Here is a 22265-nt window from a genome sequence, read left to right as displayed (position 1 = left end):
ATTGTATCAATATCAATAAGAGTAATGTGAAAACCTTAAAAGACCACAACCTACCTCCCTGCACAACCCAGCAAACAAATTTCAATTTATACGTGCAGAAAACCTAATCATATAAGAAAGAACAACCCTACAGTAATCCTAACTGACTTTAACATAAACCTCCTCAACCCACTTCAACTCTTACGCAAACAAAGTCCTTGCAGACCTTGGTCTTATTCAACTCCTTAACAAACTCACTAGACTCAACTTTAATTCAAGCTAACATACATACCCCGCTCCATCTCTTCCGTCAATAATGTTGTACCCATTCTCAATTATCCCTGTCCCGTTACCTTCTCTGTCAAAACATCTACATTAAAGTTGCTCTACAACAAAATCTTTCATTTAAAAACAAAAAATATCTTACTTAAGCTAAGCAGCTTCCTTGACTCTGTTTAACTGCTCCCCATACTACAACATAAGAACCCAGGCAGCAGCTAGCACCTTAATTTCAGTCAAACATGGCTTATCTGAAGTAAAGTCATGACTTTATCTCTCTGCTCCCAAGGTCAGGGTCACATTATACACCTTAAATTTAGCCAGTCTTATTAAATCATTTACAGTCTCCCTGATATTTTGTATATATACCTTATTATCCAATCCAACTGGAATAACATCCCCAGGACTAATATTATACACCTCAATTACAAATGATGGTGCTTTCTTTTTACCTTCCAACATACAATTAGTCAGATATCAGGCAATCTAATGCCTGGTCTACTGTCAAATAACAACCTGGTGCTATAATCTGGTGTAAAACTTTTTTATCAAGTAACGCACAGTGTATTTATGATATTAGAATTTTTTTACATGTGTAACTAAGTTTGTGATTTACTTGGTTCAGTGCAACTGCAGGGCTTTTATGATGGACAAACCACCTGACAATTTCAGCAATGAACTTCACTTTACATTGGTGATTTAAGGTGTGGATATACCAGAAGTGCTCTTGTAAAACATAGGATTAAACATCCACAAGTGTCTTATACTTTTTTAGCTATTTATAGGGGTGCATTGAGGATATAAAGTGGACAATAAGCAGATTCTATATCACAATGAGAGGAGGCGGATTATCATTTTGGGGGCCATATTTCCACAGAGGTTGAATGAATTTCTATAACTGATATTTATCATGAATCTTTAGGGAACAGAATTAAATGTTATAATTTGTTTTTACCACTTGGTGGTGGTATGTTTTGTATGTATAAATATTTAATGTGTATATTAATTGAGTAAGACATAAGTTAAAATATCTATGGTGTTACTTATGTATATTTTATACTATGTGTTGTAATTTGTATTTTTGTAAATTATTTTACCATGAGAGTTACTATTTAAGTTGTTAGTGCTTCCTTCTTGTTTTCATGCCCTGAAGCTCTTTTCAGTGAAACCTGGTTTGCAATTGTCACTTGGTGTTGTACTATATTAAAATGCATTGTTGACTGCATTCCTTTGGGTTGCTGTTCTTTTGTTTGATTTGTATGTTCTGAGTACATGCAATGCTATTATAGGTTCATAGGTTCATAGGTAGGTACTAGGCTATCGGCCCAAGGGCCTACGTAAGCCTAGCCAAGAAGGTTCCCTGGCTTACACCACCCAAGAAAGTTATTTTCGTGTGCCACTGTTGAGCAGAGACACAGAAGTGATCCTCGGGGTGTATTTCTTATTTCCCATCCACTCATCAAGATTTTTCTTGAAGAGTGCTAATGAAGAACTTTGCTTGACATAGATGGGTAGCCTGTTCCAGAGTATGGGAAGTCTCTGGGACAGGAATCTATCCCTCCAGCATGTCCTGTTTATTGTGGTGACAAGGTTTAGGTCCCTAGAGCGTGTAGTTCGGAGGGATTGAGGTTTTATTAGGTGTAGCATGTCCAACAGCTCTGGGTTTGACATAGCTTTATATGTTAGGCAGAGATCACCTCAGAGTAGGTGATATGCTATGGAGTAAAGATGGAGTTTTTTTATACAGTCAATGTAGGGCATTTGTTTGAGGCCAGTAATCCTCTTTGTGTGGTACTTCTGTGGCTTTTCCAGCTGCTGCAGATATCTTGTGAGGTACATTCCAAAACGGGCATTGTACTCTATAATGGGTCTGAGTGTCGAGTAGAGGGGAACAATGACCTCTTTTTTCCTGGATGAGAACCCTTTTATGATGAGGTGTGCCACGTAGAAGGACTTCCTGACTACTGTGGTGATGTGACTATCAAAGGAGAGACTGCAGTCCACCTGAGTCCTAAGGTCTCTTATCACACATCCGGTGTTAAGTAGATTGCTGCCTATGTGGTAGTTCATGGGTACAGAGTTTTTACCAAAGGGGATGACACTGCACTTTTTGGCATTGAGCTTGAGGCCATGGCTCTGACACCAGGCATCTGTCTCAGCGAGGCCCTTCTGTAGGATGTCCACATCATTTGGGGATTTGACTATGGCTTCTAGTTTGCAGTCATCTGCGAACTTCGTTAGCCAGAGGCCTTCTGTGTTAGCCTGTACTTCAGAGAAGTAGATACCAAACAGGAGACGTCCCAGGACTGAACCCTGTGGTACTCCACTTGTCACTGGTTTGAGGTCAGATTTGGAGTCTGCAACTTTTACAGTGTGGGTTCTGACAGTGAGCCAGTTGGCAACCCATCTTGTGACGTAGAGATTTATACCTAGTTTAGTGAATTTAGCTATAATTCCAGAATGGGGGATGGTGTCAAAAGCCTTGGCGAGGTCAAGATAGGCTGTGTGAACCACCTTACCCTCATCTACGACTTTGGTGACTGCCTTAAAGAAGTCGATCAGGTTCAGGAGGCATGATATGTCTTTCACAAACCCGAACTGGGTGGGATCCAGAGTTTGGAGGTTACCAATGTCTTTGTTTATGAGTTCCATGATGATATGTTCCTTGGCCTTGCAGACCAGGCTTGTCAGGCTAATAGGGTGATAGTTGCTGGTATCAGTGGTGGCTCCCACTTTGTGGAGTGGGATAACTGTTGCTGTGCGCCATTCAGTGGGCACAAAGCCTGATGCAAGGCTATTATTGAACATGGTGCTTAGGTGGGGAGCCAGTTCGTTCTGAAGTTCGTGTAAAACGCAGCCTGGGATGTTGTCCGGCCCCATGGATGCTGTGTTTTTGGCTTTAGAGAGTGCAGCTTTTACCTGCGTAGTTGTGATTACAGGGACTCTGAATTCTTCCTGTATAGATATGGGCCCTTTAGGGGGTGAGGGGGGGGTAAAGTTAGCAATTAACCTATCTGCCAGGATGTTGGCAATATCAGTTGGTTCTGTAATTTTCGTGCCGTTGTGCTGTAACTCAGAGCAGATACGGGTGTTGCCATTGAGAATCTTGACATAACTATAGAATGCTTTGTGGTTGTCCTTAGAATTAGTGGCAATTTTGTTTTCGTAGCTAGCTTTGGAGGATCGTATAAGGGATTCCAGCTTCTTACTGAGGCTGACCAGGGAGCTCCTCTACTCATGGGATTTTACTCTCTTTTGCAACAGTTTCTTCCTTCTGTTGTACAGTTTGTTTATGGCAGGGGACTACCAGATTGGCTTCCTTTTTTGGAGGATAGTGTCTTGGTTCTATTTGGGATAGCACGATCCATGCACTTGTGTAAGTGCTTATAGAGTGCATTACTGTAGGATTCAGCAGTTGTAACTGTATTGTCTGCATGCGTGTCATGAAGTTCACCACTTCTGTCTTAAGAAGCATGGCGTTGGCTTTGGAGAAATTTTTTACCGTGGTTTCCTTAATGGGGGGTGGGGGCGGGATGTGGATATCAAGAGTGATTAGCTTATGGTCGGATTGGATTTTGAAAGTTTTGTGCATTTTTTGAACATTGTTTTATACATACATACATACATACATAAATAAATACATAGATAAATAAATAAATAAATAAAATGGGCACTTGTTCCAATAAAAATGTTACCCTTCCTCCCGCACCACCACCCTGTTCACTCTTCAGTATTTATCCTTATGTTCTTCCCCCTGTTTGCTTCACCATTCTTATGTTTTGTGTACTCCCATTTCCCCCTTTAATTTGGTCAAAAAATAATTGAAGCTATCCTGTACTGTCTCTTCAAAGCTGCTAAATGCATCTTCCATCTTACTCTTACTCAGACAGCATGAGGTTGCTGGGCTGCATAAAGTTGAGTACAAGAACCATGTCCATTAATGTTTCTAACTGCATACTACAGCTGCTACTCGGGGTAATGTGCTCTTTTCACTGTCCTGCTCTGGCCATAATAAGGATATTTGATGACTTGCTGACTTTGCACTTCTTTTACACAAAATTAATTTTTAAGATCTCTGGGCCTCATCACTCATGATATGTACACAGAGGACTGCACCCACCATATTTCTGACTCGCAGTCCTAGCTTTTACTGTTATTAAATATTGTATCTAATGCACGCTAAATATTTTGTATTTAAAAAAAAAAACTGAGGGTGCAGTATTAAACATGACATGCTCTCCAAGCTCTATTCCTTCCCTCAGATTTTTTATCATTATATATCGATCCCTCCACAATCCTTTTTCCCATTTTTGCACATGGGGTTGGGGTGTCACTTCAACAGTGACAATCATCTAGAGCCAAGGTTTACGCCTCCGGGGTGGGAGCCCTGTAGCGGTAGTTCTTCCATGCCACACACTCTCATGCCTACTCACACCTATGGCCAATTTAGAGTGCCCAATCCACCTAATGCATATCTTTGGAATGTAGGAGGAAACCAGAGCACCCAAAAGCAATTCATGCAAGCACAAGAAGGGCATTCAGACTCTGCACAGAAGGCACATTATATATATTTGCTTCCAATAAGTATTCAAGTACACTAAGTGAAAAAAATGTTTATTTTTCTGGTGCAATATTTCTAATCACGACCCTACTTGAATATAGCAATAACCCACGCCTGGGTGTGGGTAATGCGAGATTTAACCACGGTTGGCGTGGTTTGGTCCCGAGGGCGAAGCCCGAGGGACCAAACAAAGACAACCGTGGTTAAATCCCGCATTACCCACACCCAGAAGTGGGTTATTGCTATTATACAATGACATTATTTAAGAAAAGAAATAATTACTTTTCTTAAATAATGGCATTGTATAATGCCTCTTTGCTGCCCTTCCGCAGCTGTCTGGTATTCCGCGGCAGTTCTGATGTACTGCGCATGCTTACGCAGTACATCAGAGCTGTGGGCAAAAGCAACAGAGAAAGCAAGATCTCTGTTGCTTTTTACTGCTTCACTATGTTAAATGGATTTAACATAGCGAGACAGCTTTAAAATAAGCAACGGAGATCTCCGTTACTTATTTTAAAGCAGTCTCGCTATGTTAAACCCATTTAATATAGCGAGCCAGGTTTAAAAAAAAAATCAACGGAGATCGCAAGATCTCCGTTGCTTTTTACACACTGTGTCGCTATGTTAAAGGAGTTTAACATAGCGAGACAGCTTTAAAAAAAGCAACGGAGATCTGCGTTGCTTTTTTTAAACCTGTGTCACTATGTTAAACTCTTTTAACATAGCGAGACAGTGTTTTATACTAACGGAAAAAGTCCAGGCGACCGGACCTTTTTCCGTTAGTATATTGAGGGATTTACAACGGGCATGCTGGTTGGGCTGGCCAATCAGCGTGCACGTTTTAGAGGAAGAATTGTATAATTTAAATGTTTTAACCTTAATACAATATCCATTTAAAAAGAATAAGAGAAAGTGAAAATACAAAGGCAGCCTGCAAGTAAAGTAACACAGTGGACATGTAGGACATGTAATTAGATGTTAGAGAAAAAAGAAACATACAGATGGTTTTCTCATTTTCCTAATATGCATAAAGTATTTAATCTTCAAAACACTATAACCTAGGAATGAAGACAAAGAATATGTTAACTGTATGAATAAAGAGCAATTAGGAAACTGTATGGGTATTTTATCTCTGGAGGGAATGTAGCCATGAACAGTTTCTTTCTCTAAATTTCCTTCATAATATTCCTTCATCCACACACTATTTAATTTACATTGAACTTTGTTTGGAACAACTGACTCAAGAAAGCTGAAAGACTTCATTGTCAGTGAGCATAGCAGGCAACATGTGCCTCTACTGTAATGGTTGACAGATAGGTAGAGTAAAGAGGGTAGTGTCATACAGGAGAGGACATCCCTGGAATGGAAAAACATGTCTAAAGTACTATTAAAGTTCAATGGGGACAAGTAATAACAGAATATATGAAGTATCACCATGGCAGCATAAAAAAGGATGGAGTTCATGACGAAATGGAGGGTTGTACTGTACTGATGCAACAAAGAGAATTGTGTTTATCTGCTGGTAAAATCACTATAACCCAGTAGTAGGGTGCCATCATAAGGCAAATAAAACATGCCTTACAAATGCTGTTCATTTCAGATAAAAGATAAAGCCCACATTCTGGAACCCCTTCTGCAGAAATTATGCATCTGTCAACCATTATGGCAAGGAAGCTTGCTACCTGCTGACTCTATCAAAATTGAGGTCTGCAAGTTTGCTGTAACTACAGGTCACCCATTGCCAGGATGGCTGTTGACATCCAATTGGACTTTCCAGAAGTGAATTAATAATGAACAGTTATTGACATATATTATTTCCTCTTGGTACTACTGCAGTCCTATCAGTGTTTACCTGATACATACCTGTGCAAAGCCTTGATGCCCCTCAATCATTATTTCATTCTTGGAAGGTTCTGCTACTCCAGGGACATAATGGTTTACTACTGCTGTAGATGTTGTTTCATGCTGAGCATTCTGGTATGGAATCTGGGTTACCAAAGCTGTTGCTTTCCAATAAATAGTGGGCAGACCCTGAGGCCAAGGCATCAATGAGCTTTCAGTGGCATCTGTGTCCTCATCAATTAGTCCACTGGATTGTGTGTGTAGTGGAACATCATCTGTGGTGCTGCTCTTCATTTTATTAATTCCTAATGTAACAGATGTAGTCAAAGAAGTTTGTTCAGTGGTTTTTCTTGCCCCATGACCAGCTACTGTCAGAGTAGTAAATAACTTTGAGAAAACTGAATCCATTCCGCTTCCAAAGTCATCACTCTCTTCCTCCTTTAGCACAGATGTTTGGTGTTCTTTTTCTGAGAAAGAATGTTCACTGTCTCGACTTGTAGGCTGATCACTTCCTCTCTCAAAATCAGACCAATCATCAGTTGGTGAAATAAAAACTGTAAATGCTTTCTCATGCTGCTGCTTGGGCTCTGAAGATGGAAAAAACATTACTGCATCCGGTAAACTGCTTTTTGTTGGCTTAGTCTGGTTACTGCCACTGTCCATCTGATCTTCCTGTAGTGCAGAAGATGGTGCAGGTGATGTTTGCAGCCACGACGTAGTTGTTGTCCGCACTTCTTTAGCAGGCTGTGTTAAGTATACTACTGGCAACGGTCCTGATGTAGAATAAACATAGTCTGCAATAAAGTGAAAAATAGTCATATCATTATCATTTCAAAAACTAGAAAAGTGACGTGCATGTCATGGCAAGGACATTCCAGATACAATCATATTTTAGAAAATGAAATATGAAAAAAAAAGAGTTATCTGCCTAAATTACAGAGGTAACAAACAATTGTTGATGTACTGCTAAAACAATATAGACAGCATTATATGTCCAACTGGTAACACTGTCATACCATCACACACTAACTGAAACTCAAGAGATCTGTTATATCTCATTCAAGCCTATAGCACCTTTTTTGTATACTTCCAGTTAACACCCATAGCACCTTATGGCACCCAAACCTTTCTTGTGTCTAACTTTTTAACTAAGCGACTTACCAGCTTATAATAGGCAGAATTAGAAAAAAAAACAAGGGTCTATTAATAAAAGGACAATTAAGATTGTTAATCTAGGATGTTCTGTAGTAGAAAAGCCCTGTTTATATTATGCTTTTTAAGGTGATTTTTCAGAAAATGCTCTGGAATGCACGGATGTGTGAAGGATGCAAGAGGTGCAACATTCCTCACCACAGAGCTGTTAATACTGCTTTACTGTGTGTTTATCTGTATTAACTATAATATCCAGGTATTAAAACCACTGTTAAAATTATGCATATGTGTGCTGCGGGTGCCTGTTGTGTGCAGTCAGATGGATTATGTTATTTATTTTCTCCACTTTTTTTATAAGAAAGTCTAAAGAATAAAAAGGTTTGAACCATTGTTTGGACTGGTTTGGGTATGGTGGATCCAAATCATGACCAAAATGGACAAAGTCCAAACTAAAATTAAATCCACAGCATCACAGAAGACATGGCCAGTCTGTGTGTGAGATTAGTTGTAGGTTGATCAAATAAAAGTGAAGATGCAGCCATTCTAAGCCACTATTTGGAGAATGGTCAAAAATCACCGACACATCAGTGAAGCAACCTGAACAATAAAGAAGACAGAAGTCCATGTGCAGCCTGCAGTGAGAATGTGGCTTCACAGAAAATAAAATGATGTACACAATCAGTTTACCAGAAGAAAGTGGAGGGAACAATTCAGTGTTATTCTTGGAAGGCCAGATGAAGCAAATTCTGGGTAAACCATCAAATATAAATCTTATAGACAGGGTATACCAAATAGCAAGGGCTGGCTGCAATCAAAGATGCAGTGTCAAGCCATGGCTGCTGTGGACAGCAGCAGACCTAAGGGGTATGATGACTGAAGAACACAAAGTGATGTAGTCATTCCATGCTTAGAAAGCAGCAGCAGTTGGCCACTTCCAAAAGAGCCACATTGACTGTTATCCAGAACATACATTCAAATTTTGGATATTGGACCAAGTAGAAATTAATCCAAGGAGTGGTCCATTTACCGTGGAATTAGAAAAAACTAGAGCTCCTATGGCAAATCTGCCTAAATGCATATAATTTTCCAGGTTTGAACGACATGTGCTCTATAACATGCTGTTTAAAATTGAAAAGCTTTTTAAGATGAATTGGTTATTGTTATTGTTATTATATAATATGTGATTATTATATAGATATATATTTACATGTATTTTAAGATGATATTGCTTCTGCTCAGGTTTAAAGTAACTACAAGAAAAGTAAAAACTTTTTTCATTATTTTACTATGATTTTAAAGTATTGTCTCTTTAAATTGTCGATGGGTTGGGTAATCAACTGACTTTTTTCAGCCTTATTAAAACTAGTATAGTAATTGCCTTTTTTATCTGATGAAGTTCAACCATATGTTTTAGATGAAAAGCGCTTAATAAAAAAATTGTGAGCAGTTATTCCAGTCATGTTGCCTGTTGTCTTTTTACGAATTTTGGAAATTTTACTTGTCAGTTTTTGGAAAACTGTTCTAATGTCTGCTTACAAGGTCTGTAACCTCTTAATTTATTACTGTCAGTTCTGTAGTATAGAAGAATGAAGTCCTGACTACAACTCAGGAGATGATGAGTGCAGATTGAGGAGTTAAGGTGTTATTCCCACTCACTTCCCCCCAAGGTGAAGAATGTAGAAAATGCTGAGGGGTGTACAACCATCTTTTGCAAGTTGTTATACCATAGATCATGCAGTGTACACCAGTCAGTAGTAGGGATGGACTACAGGGAGGTAATGTGTCACCACAGATGTGAGTCACAGCCTTGTAGTGTTTTATTTCATGCACCAGGAAGGTAAGGCCCCCAGGTAGTCATATCACAATGGAGATGGAGACATTTGCCTCACAGTGCCCCATGTAACCCATGCAAAGCCTCCCCAGGGCAAGCTTGTAATCAGTATTTAGGAGATTAGGACCTTAAGCAGAAATAAATGTCCATTTACAATCTGATGGTCACTCTGAATATAGCCCAACCCTTGCTCCTGGCAGCCAAGAGGGAAAGAATGGCCCGTTAACATGACTGGGAAGGAAAGCTGATGCTTAGCAGAGGACTAGAAAAAAATTATAATTTATTATTCCAGGTTTACTAATTCCAGAAGCAAATAATCTCTGGAGCCGCATTTTTCAAAGTATCTGGCCCAAAAAAGTCTTAGTCATGGTGAGTGCATCTTCATTACTGCTCCTTAGGGAATAAGGAGTTTTATTTGTCTACAACAGTTTTCCAGGAGAGGGCAATATTTCAAATGTGGAAATTTAAATGTCAACGAGATGAGGCAAAAAAATAACTTGAGTAGTTACTTTGTATCTAATGAGCTTTAGAGAGAGAGAGAGAGAGAGGGAGAGAGAGAGAGTGAGAGACAGGAAGAGAGAAAGTGAAGCAATGATGTTCTTTCAATGGGGGAAAGAATATGATGTGACACATTTTATCAAGTGTAGCTAGTAAAGTATGAATACTGCTTTCAGGATTTAGAGCAGTTAGGGGATGCAAACTCAAGCTTTGGTATTGTAAGGTTGATCCTATGGCTTTCCTTGCTTTGATGAATAAGAAACTAGTCTGTGTGAAATGCAAATAATAAACGTGGGATCCAGGAAGATGGACAGGTATATTTATAGGTGCTGCTTGATAATTTTTTTTTTTTTAGTTTAGATTTTTATAGTAGGATTGTTTTTAAGTCTCTAGGTTGTATCAAATCATTTTGTGTTCATTTGTTATGCGTGTTGATGGCCATCTAACCAACTGCTGACCAGGATGAAGGCTTTTTGGAGTTCAACTTGAACTAAATGACTGCTCTTTCCATATCTTAAAAGCAAAATCTTGTCTGCATATATAACAAATTGGGTATTAGGAAGGTCATTTGATACATTACTAACATAAAAAAACAGCAAGGAGTAAATCAATAAACCTTATGGTACTCCATCAAATAACTGACCCGCAGGTCAGAAATGGGTGGCTATGAATGCTACCTGGTAAATTAAGTTCCCTAATTAAGTCTAAACCCCTCTTACTGGATCTTCTTTGAAACCAGCCTGTTTAAGTCTAAGAACAAACTGGTGGATTACAGTTTCAAATGTTCTTTTAATATCTCTACAAGGAGACTTTTCTCAGTTTTTGTTAAACATGGAATAGGTAACAATGTATAAGGTAGTAATGGTATTAAACCCATTCTTAAAACAATGGTGTTTTTGCCAAAGTAGGCTGCATTTATTAGTTCATTGTAGATAATTTTAAAACTCCTTACTAAAGGGCATAGACTTGCTATAGAGCAATAGTTCTGTGCTGTTCTGGGTGAGGGATATTTGGATACTGAGCTTGTGTAGGTGTGTCAAAAGGAAGGAGGGATAGTGCTTACTGGCAAGAGAGACCATACATGTGAGTTAGTGGGCCTGCAAGTATGGGAGAAGCCATTCTGAGAAAAAAAGGCTGCGATGAGTTAGGTATAGCTTGTTGTTAGTGTGGAATTTTACTAAAAGATTCTTAAACATTTTGCTGGGTATCTCAGTGAAATCATACCAGGTATGCCTGGCATGACTTCAGAGTATAAAATCCAAGGATTACAGTGTAGTACAGAAACAGATGGGGCAATGTGGACTTTTAGTGTGGTAATGAATGAGACGTCAAAAGTATTGCATTGGGCCTTATCTTACTAATTAGTTTTTTAATGCCCATCCAAAATAATTTGAGTCATCTAGGAACTAATATTTGCTTCCTTCTGATAAATCAGCTTTGGCACTAACTGTGGCAAGCTGATCTATTAAATGGTTAGTAGTGATCCTGTTTTTTGTTTATCTAGTGGATTTGACTTCCAGGACTCTCAGGACCTTATCTCATCCTGAGCTGCTGTTTGAAGGCAGTGTTTAGCCATAGGTATCTGACACCCCTTAACTTGTGCTGTTGCTGCACAAGAAATAACCTGTTGTGAGAAGAGATGCAGATAACCTGTTGCAAAAAGGAATGCAGATAGTTAGGAACTGGCACTGAGCAGCAGTGGAGTTTATCTCTTCCTTGAGTGGAAAGCAATCAATATTACATAATTCTGTCAGTAAAGCAGTCTCTTTTGATTCAGCAAAATATCACGCATTTAAATGAAAGAGCGGTTATTACAGGACAATAATCCATTAAACTTTTATGATGAACTTTGGCTTTATGGAACTTATGTGGCCTGTTTGTTAAAGTTTATTTAAGTTTGTTTACTGGGGTAGAGCACATCCCTAATAAGACCATTTTCAGGCCCAGTCCAGGAGGTTAAACTTAAAATAGTACAATATAATCTCATAAATGAAGAAAAATTAGTATATCGTGTACCATATTGTAAAAACAGGCTGTGCAACAGAATATATTAAAAATCACTAGGTGGCAAAGAGAACAAAGGAAACATCTGGGATAACATAGAGAGGTACAGCAAATGAAAGAAAAAATTCCGGTACTTATTGTGGACAAACATATTATTATCCTTACTTTCATGAATTTTGACAGATTAGTAACCTGGATGCAATAATACTCAAGTACCGTTTTGAGACAGTAGTGGATCGCTTTTATTTTAGTAGTTTGTATGTTGTATTCTTACCCCAGTTACTTCCCTTGAGTGTAATCATCATGTCAGATCAAAATAAAATGTTTACTACGGCATGAAGAGTGTGTGATGTTGGTATAGGTTGTGGGTGTTTAGCATGTTTTATTGTATTGGAATTGGGAGATGAGACTTCAACTTATGCAGAAAGGAGTCATTGTGTTCTTGCAGGGGTAGGTAAGCTACTAACTAGCTCTCTCTGACATTGGGTAATCACCCAGGAAGAGGAATATATTCTTATATGTTCTTACATTCCTGTGTAAAGCGATGGAAGACAATGACCATATGTAGCCCCTTTGATGAAAAGCTACACAAGTTAAGCTTGAAATCCTACATAAGGATTAGATTTTGAGAATTATAATGCTTGCAAATATATTTAAATACCTTGTTTTAAAACTACTAAAGGATGCAGAACATCAAAGTAGAATTGTTATGACTGTGTATGCTAATCTGTGAGAGCAACAAGTTAGGGGCTTCACTAGATCACAGAGTGTTCTTATTAAGTGGATGTTAATGATAGCATTTAGCTAAAAGTAAGTCTACCATTATTTCTTGGATCTAGACAATTGTCTGAGAAGTAGAAACAGCTATTTAGTATATAGTGCAGCATGTAGGATTCATCTTTAAGCAAGGATTCTATTATCAGAATAATAGCTGCATCCTCTTAAAAAAAGCTACTCTTCCTCACATTATTGTTGATATTAATAACATTAAGAAGCAATAGTCTGACTCCTTTGACAATATTAATTTTTATCATCCTGCTTTAAGAAGTCTGGAAGTGTAAAATATTTACAAAATTAAAAAAAGTAAATAAGTAAATCAAAGGTGATCAGAAATACTCATTCTAGGGATATAAACCTCGTCTGCAGCATCTAAATCCATGAAGTTATGCAGGCAGAACAGAATGGTTTGGAGGGACAGGTACATTTCTGCAGGGGATACCACTGCTATGAAATAGACTCCCCATCCACATAAAACAAAGTTCATCCCTGTCCATTTCAAGTGCAACTTAGATCTATGGATGGGAATCAGAAAATTTACCCCAGGACTACCCTCTGTACTACTAATGTACAGATGTAGCTCTTAAATGCTTTATCCCATGTACGGATCAATTATCTATAGTATTAACCATGGGATGAGTAAGGCCAATCTGTAACCAAATGCGGTAGGTTATTTTGGGCACAAAAAGGGAAACTGGCTAGGCTTAAACTGACCCACAAGGGCAGCCAGCATAGTGCTTTCCTATGAACCTATAACAATAACTCCATTTAGTAACAAAAACTAGTTTGTTATTATGTAGGTGTATTTAGCAGGCTAACTGAGACATGTAACTGTACTCTTTTAAGCAGTGGTATGGCAGGGTGCCCCCGTTTTTAGTATTATGGTAAGTATTGTATAATTGGAGAGGAGTGGAGTGAGTGCTTGGCTAGACAGAGGCTTTGGTGGTCAGGATAAGAAGTATTAGGATTACCAGAGTAATACAAAAGGAAAAGGAGTGTCCAAATGAAATGAAACTGCATGTTTGATATGAAGTAACATTATGTGTTTACCAAAAATAAACTTGACACCTGCTTAACAGCAGCTGGATAATGGGTGATTTTAAGTCTGGATAGGGTTAAAGAGGATAACCCAAACTTAGGCTAGGCAGGGCCTTTTAAATTTAAATAAATGCAAGCACAGATGCAGAATGTGAGTGATTGATTTAGAGTCCCTCAAAGGCAAACAGTATATTAGAACCAAGTTCCTTATGCACATAGAACTTCTTCCAAAACTACTTTAAAAGTCCTTGTGATCAGTACGCTGTTTGGAAGATAGTGGTTTCCCCTTCTCACTCCATACAACATTTCAGGCTTTAATAAAAATAAGCAAAATGTTTATTCAACATGATTGCAAATGCTGGTGTGTGAAGGCTGTGCAAATGCTACAATGTTGGTTGATTTGGATAAAACTGTAGAACCTATTACTTGTGGTGAGATGGAGAGTGAAGTCATTCACATGGTGGAATACTGGCCTGGTAATGATGAAGGAAAAACAGTTCTTAAAAGTCTTTTACCTAGAGCAGTTGCTGTTGCTTGTAGAAATATTATGCACGATGTGAGACTTCTGTTTGATCAGCTGAAGGGTTATGCAAGGCAACTAGATTACTATGAGGTAGATTTTGGAAATATAGTCAAGGAGCAACATAATATCTTGTCACCTGGTGAAGTACATGTTAAAACACTTGAAATGTAGGGCCATGTGTTTTATACTGTGTAGCACCTAGTTCCCCTGCGGACAGGTTTAGTAGAATAAGTCTGTGACTGAGAGAGATTTTGGAAGGAGAAGAAGGCACTGTTTACCATGAAAATGGCACTGCGGACTGGGTTTACACAAAGGGCTATGTTTACTGAAAAATCATATGGGCTGTAGTTAATCTTGGCTGAGGAAAAAAAATGCAAACCAAGGATTATGACATAAGAAATAACAGATGGTATAACAGCTGTGGCTTCCAGGAAAGAGGCGTACATATTGATCATAATTTTTCAGTCATCATGTTGCAGCAGAGACTGCAGCCTTTGAATACCATAAATAAATACAAATGGTATAAATTTAAGTAAAAGTTAAGTTTACAGCAGTCTTAAAGTGTTTCTTTTTTTATCAGATCGTGCACTACTATTTACCAATACAAAGTTAGCAATGACTTAGTTACAAGAGGTCTCAAGGTAATAATACATAGAAGTGGAAGAAACTGAGCAGGCAAACCTCTTGACAGTGATGCACAATATGACCTCTGTAGAAGCTGAAGATAAAAGAAATGGATGGCCCACAGGAAATAAATTTTCTCTACTAGAACTGACTTTCACTGGCTAGTGAGAGTTTCACATGATTATTGACTGTATATAACAATGCTTTGGACAGGTGATTTTCTGAATTATATAAAATGAAACATCTTTTACTAGAGTGTTATGCATGTTATCAGTGCACTAGTGATTGACACTCTAATGTGTGATTCTGATATTTTGCTGTAAAACATCAACATTATGTTATGTGATTTATCTTTTCCCCAACACTGTCCAATGTTCAAGATGGTAATATATATGTAGCAGAGGGTACACACTGGGGGGCAAGAAGGACTTGCCACTTGCAAAATCATTGTTTTTAGTAATTATGTGAGCTTAGCTGGGGTTCACATTCGAGCACACCTCCCAACCTTCCAGATTTTTACAGAATGTTCAGATTTTGGTCTCATACTTTTGGTCTGCTCTTCGCAAAATTTATGGTTTTCTGGCAAATCACGGAGGACTAAAGCCACTAAATAATGACACACATTTGACTTTCACACTTCATATCCTTCAGAAAAATGCATGCTAACACAAAACCTATTATTCTAGCAACTTTTTTAAGTTTATTACAATAACATTTAAAATCTGTCCCTGATTTTGGATCTTTGTCGCCTCATTATTTTTGGTTTTATCCAGATTTCTTGTTCTTGGTATGCATTTAAGTGATTCAGACCTTGTGTGATTAATGCTATATGCGCTGATCACAAAAGAATTGGGCTTTCATTAGTGAGCCACTGGGTGAATTAGTTTTATTGGAGGTTGTTTTTACTGACAGAAGAATTTTGGGGTCATATGTTGTTATTGTGATATTACACTTAAGACACAACTTTGGGGTCTGCAAGTGTGGCAGCAGGTAGTGAATTTTTGGAATTTTTGTTGTAGATGTACTAAACTGGTAGCAGGACCCCATGTTTTAATATGTAATTCATGGCCTATAAGTATTGGTTTGACTTGGTAGGCATGATGACCAAATACATTCCTAGGTTCTATCTAAGCTTACAGTTAAAAGAGACCACTGAAAATCTCAGCCACATCACCCAATATTGATGGGAGACACTAACAATGCCTCCCATTAATAGAATTTCTCTACAAATCTCCTGTGAAAATTTGCAACTGTGAATAAAGCATGAGTATGAGTTAAAAGGAAGTAACTAAATACTAAGAGTATGAATTAAAAGGAAGTAATAAAATGCTAAAGGGCCGGATTCACGAAGGCTTGCACGGAGTCTTAGAGTAGAGTAAGACTCCATGCAGCCATCATGTCCGACAAGCGATCCAGGAATAGCCTGTAGGGGTGTGTAAGAGAGCTCCTAAAATGGCTCTTACACGGACAGGGCTGGGATATGCAAATTACCTCAATTGCAGGCGAAAGGCATGCAAATGAGGTAGATTTGCGATTCAGGAAACCCGAACCTGTCCGAGTAAGAGCAGTGTTATTTGCAGAAATGTACTCAGTTGACAACTGAGTACCATTCTGCAAATAGCAAAATGGAGCCGTGACAGCTCAAAATAAAGGTTGCATCCAGTGCAGGAAGCATGCCAATGGCCAAATATATGGCCATGTGAAATGTTTCCTGATGCAATATGAAAATAATAATATTTTATTTTTTTTCGCCGGTTTCCGATGTTTAAGCGTAGCGCAGCGCAAACAGGGTGCGCTCTAAAACCCAGAATACTAAAAATTAAAACCCACAAATGTGGATTTTATTGAAATTGTTAATGTACAATGCAAGGGAATGACAGGCTGAAGACAACATGGCCACCGAGTACAGGTTGCTAAGGGGGGAAGCTCAGTTTAAGACATGTAACCAAGCATTATTAGGCAATCCTATGTAAATGAGCATTAGGATAGTGATTCGCAAGTTTACATAGCAAATGAGCACAGTCAGTGGAGTGTAGGAGTAGGATATGGGGAGTAACAGAGTAGAAGATAGGTGACATCATGAGGGGGGTATGTATGAAAGAAGTGAAGCTCATTGGAGCAGAGTGGCATGTGTCAGCTGTCATTCACACATCATGGAAAGAGGTGTGTCAACAGGTAGGCTAGGGAAAGGCAAGAAATGGAAGGTGTATGCCGTGGATAACACCAAAGTTTCTTGCTGAGTGGGTATGCAAGCGTGTGCGCATGTGTAAACCCGAGTAAAACAGAGTGCACGCATGTAAGCGTGAGTGCGTGCGTGTAAGCCAGAGTAAGCATGTATAAAGCTGTTTAAAGCGTTGTAAGTGCATTTGCGCTGGTGTGCGCGTGTTTTAACCTGAATAAGCAAGTTTTAGTCCATGTAAGGATGTGTGCGCACGTGTTAGCTGCTGTGCGCGTGTTTGTGCTTGTGTGTGCGGCGCTCCCCCCCCCCCCCCGAGGAAACAGAAAGGAAAAAGGAAGCACAACAAATAGTAGGAAGCTACCAGGGAGTACTAGCAGAGCTAGCAGGTGAAAACAATCAGAATCAGGCAATTACACAGGCAGTACACTAGCCCAGCCCAGCCTAGCACTTAAAACTCTGCAAACAACAGTCCATTATGTTTCTCACAACAGACACTGCAGTAAGCTAATAGAAGTGAAAACTGAAAAAGCTTTACTGAGACAAAGAAATGTTAGGGGCTACCATTGCTGTTATAAGGCAACATATGCAACATGCTAAGGGTGGTAACAATGGAAATGCTGCTGGACAACCCACAGTGAGGAGACGGAGAAGAGTGTACAGGCCCAGGGTAACCTACCAGGGGCTACATGAGCTGGAGAGAGTGGAGCGCTACAGAGTGGACAGAGACCTCCTGCAGCAAATTGTTGAGCTGTGCAGGCCACACCTCACACACAGAACCAACAGAGGGGAACCCATCCCAGTGGAAACCAAGGTATGTGTTGGCCTAAGAATATTAGCAACAGGTACCTTCCAGAGACCAACTGGTGATATGATGGAGATATCACATGTATCAGCATCCAGGGTACTACACCAGTTCCTGGATGCCATGTCAGCACATGTCAGTGATCATGTATATTTCCCCAATTCCCATGAGGTACTGGCCAGCAATATGCGTCTCTACCAGCAAATAGCGGAATACCCTGAGGTAGTGGGTGCAATAGACTGCATGCACATTCGCATCAAAGCACCAGCCGGCGAGCGGGGTAGGGTCTACTTCAACTGCAAGGGCTTCCCCTCCATCAACTGCCAGGTCGTGTGTGATGCCCAGGGCATAATACTGAATGTGTGTGCAGGCTGCTCTGGAAGCTACCATGATTCCCATATCTGGCATCTGACGCAGCTGTACCAGACATTTGCCAGTGGGGACATCCCACATTGTCACCTAGTGGGGGATGCTGGCTATGCACTGGAGCCGTGGCTGATGACACCCATCAGAAACGCACACACACCTGAACAGGAACGCCATAATGAGGCACACGCACAAACACGTAATGTAATAGAGTGTGTGTTTGGGCTGCTCAAGTCATGGTTCCGGTGCCTGGACACATCTGGTGGAGCCTTGCAGTACTCACCAACTACATGTACCCAAATTGTCATGGTATGTGCTATGCTACATAATATGATCCTGCGAAAACAGCTGCAGCAGGACCAGCATAGGCCTGGGCCAAACAGCCCCCCACCATTGCCAAGGCCATCACAGGCAGAGCGTGACTTGGAGGAGGAACAACCTGAGCCTGCCCCAGTAGGCAGAAGGAGGCGTGCCCAGTATGCTTTGGCCTTGGCAAAGAGGCAACGCATAGCACATACACTGGCTCAGTAGGAACTCTGGAAATTATACCTCTCTCCGACTCGCACATATAGTAAAAGGGATGCCTAAGTTGACACTACCTGCTTTCAAACATGTACAGGGAGTGTAGTATGTGCATCTAACATAGGCAGCTTTGCAGCACCACCTAAGGCATGATTGCCATGTGTTAAGCAATATAAAGCAGTGCTAAACAGCATTTACCACCATGTAGTATATGCAAACAAAATCGCACACACCAACTAGCACAACTGTGGTCAATGTTCAGTAATATTGGGCAACGTCCAGAAATGTTGGTGAATATTGAGCAATGTCGGACAAGCCTGGTCTAAGTAGGGCATAGTTGAACAAAAGCCAACATGCTCATATTTGCTTAACTGGCCCTTAAGCAGTCTGGTCTGCTCAGTATGAAAATGTAAAGCAGTGATGGGTCGCGAACCCAGGATACTGTGCACTACAGCCAAAGCATTGAACCACTAAACCATGACAGTATTGCAGCAGTCAGCTTGTATGAAGGAATGTTGATAAGTCTATGCAAAGTATTTCATGGAAACCCTGCAGGCACAGCATAACCCTGTCGAATTATGACACAAAGGTGAGTCCTGCAGTGAGAACAGAACCTGACTTCCAACACACACAGTATAAATGTTAATATCGGTCATGTTCGCACACATCAACAAATGTAGTGGACCTCAGATAGCAACATACTGAAAGGTCACACTGGGCATGCTCACACACTTGAATAAATGAGACAAATGTCAGGCAACAAAACATGGAATGGCAGAACTGGGCATGCTCACACACTTAAGCCATGTCTGAGTACAGCAGTGGGCCACGCATATCTGGCAGTTGCATGTGTTAACCCAGGAACCTGTCACTATACAGCAATCTGCCCTGTGCACACAGTTATATGACAACAGACACATCTATAATATAGTGGAACCCTGTCATAATCAAATATGTTCTGCAGATACCGAAGTTGTTCATAGAAACTGGTAAAGCAAAGATGATAAAGACCTGCAAACAGTATCAGCAATAAACATTGTGCATCTTGAACATTAGCATAGGTTCAGAGGTCGATACTAGGCTATCTGCCCTAGGGCATGTACAAGCCTAGCCAGAGTGTGTTTGGCATTCGCAACCCTGTCAGATTGCTACACTGTGTGTGTGAATAGTAGGTCACACAAGATAGCCCATGTACATTTAGGCTTGTGTGCCTCTGTCTAGCAGGGACACAGAAGATATCCCAGGGGCAAACATACGAACACCCATACAGTTGTCAAGATGTCCCCTGTAGGTGGTCAGTGGCTGGCTCTGCCTATGTGAAACTGGGATTACATTCTGGAGTGAGTGCAGCCTCTGGGATAAAAATCTGTCCCTCCACAATGTCCTATTAACATCTGTGATGAGGTATACGTCCCTGGAGTGTGTAGCTCCAAGGGAGTTGGATATCCTGAGGTGCAGCATGTCCAGTAATTCTGGGTTGGGTATATCTGTAAACAACAGGCACACATCATATCTGAGTAGGTGGTAAGCGACTGAGTAGAGCTGGAGTTACTGCATCTGAACTGTGCAGGGCATCTGTGTGAGTCCCTAGATCTACTTGGTGAGGAACTTCCGTGGCCAGTACAGTTGCTGCAGGTGTCGGGTAAGGTACACCCCAAATGTGGCATTGTAACCAAGCATGGATGTGATGAGTATAGGGGCACAATGACCTCACTCGATCTAGATGTGAAACCATATGGGATAAGGTGACCCACATAGAAGGTGTGTCCAACCACTTTGGCAACGTGAATGTCAAAGGCGATAGTATGAACAAGTCATGTCCCCAAACCCCTAACAACTCCTACTGTATGTAATGGAGTACTACCTATGTGGTAATGTGTGGGCATGTTGTTATTCCCAAAGGGGATGACTATGCAACTAATGGCATTTAGCTGTAGGCCATGGCTCAGGCATCAGTCATCCATCTCTGTGAGACCCTGTTTGAGTATGCATGTGGCAGCTGGAGAGTTGATCATGGCACTCAGTTTGCAGTCAAGTGCAAACATGTTCAGCCATATTCCCCCTGTGGTAGCCTGTATGTCAGACAAATATATACTGAACAAGAGAGGTCCCAGGACCGAGTCGTGTGGGATGCCACGTGTAACTGGTGTATAGTCAGACATGGCACCTGCAATTCTGACCATGTGGGTGCTATCCCTGATCCAGGTATCAATCCATCGTGTGAGATATGTGTCCATATTGACGCTGGTGAGCCTATGCATAATGGCCCAGTGGATTATTACGTTGAAGGGTTTTGCAAGGTTCAGGTAGGCTGTGTGGACAGCCGTCCCTATGTCGATGGACCTGTTAGCCATTTAAAGAATACAAACAGGTTCAAGAGGCAAGATCTGCCCACAACAACGCTAAAATGTGTAGGACACAGTGTCTGTAGGTTCCCGATGTCTATGTGTATGAGTCCCATGACAATACACTCCATAGCTTTGCAGAACAGGCTACTTAGGCTTATAGGGCAATATTGTCTGTGATCCGTTGTGGCACCAACTCTGTGGAGTGGGACCACTGTCGCTGTACGCCATTCCCTGGGTACATAACCTGTGCTAACTCCGATATTGAACAGTGATGTAATGTGAGGGTTGCGTCTGTCATGATGCTCGTGTAAGATGCAGGCTGGGACACAGTCTGGTCACATTGATACTGTGATGTACACTTTGGGGAGGGCAGCACTCACCTGTTACTGTGCGATGTCAGGGAGGTTATACTCTGTTTGGATGGATAGTTGCTCCTTAGGGGGGATGGGTGGGAGACATCTGCACTGAACTTGTTTGCCAGGATGTTGGCAATGCCAGTGGGTTCAGGGTAGGTTTAGTCAGTATGCAGTAACTCACACCATATCAGTGAGTGTCCACCCAGGTTCCTGACATAACTGAAGAAGGCCGTGTGATAGTCCTACGTGTCTATTGCAATTGTCTGGTAGAAGCGGACCTTAGAAAAGTTCATGAGTGATTATAGCTGTCTGCTAGTACAGATCACAGATGCCTTCCCAGTCTGGGATTGTGCTCTATCATGTAGTAGCTTCCTCCTGATGTTGTACAGCTTATTAATGGTTTGGGTCTACCAGACAGGTCCCCTGCCATTGGAGTATTGAGTCCTGTTGTTATTTGGGATACCACAATCCATGCAGTCCACTAGGTGTCCATAGAATGTGTATATAAAGGATGCAGCAGTGTGAGCCATATTTGCCACTGTCTCAGGGTCTCTGAAGGATACCACCTTGCTTCGGTGAAGTGA

The 22265-nt window shown here is 40.5% G+C and overlaps 1 protein-coding gene across 1 annotated transcript in view; it reads right to left on the bottom strand.

The window, feature by feature from the left end:
* The window catches only part of PODXL2 (podocalyxin like 2), a 784555-nt gene that overhangs the window by 594688 nt on the left and 167602 nt on the right, over nt 1-22265 (bottom strand). Inside the window, exon 3 of the mRNA XM_044078468.1 lies at nt 6683-7455. Coding sequence (XP_043934403.1) covers nt 6683-7455 — 773 coding nt within the window. The remainder of the gene's footprint in view (nt 1-6682; nt 7456-22265) is intronic.

Source organism: Protopterus annectens, chromosome 7.part1 (assembly GCF_019279795.1).
Source record: "Protopterus annectens isolate FY-2018-M chromosome 7.part1, PAN1.0, whole genome shotgun sequence".
Taxonomy (NCBI): domain Eukaryota; kingdom Metazoa; phylum Chordata; order Ceratodontiformes; family Protopteridae; genus Protopterus; species Protopterus annectens.
Note: the sequence above shows the minus strand (reverse complement) of the source record. Positions and strands in the feature narration are given on the sequence as shown.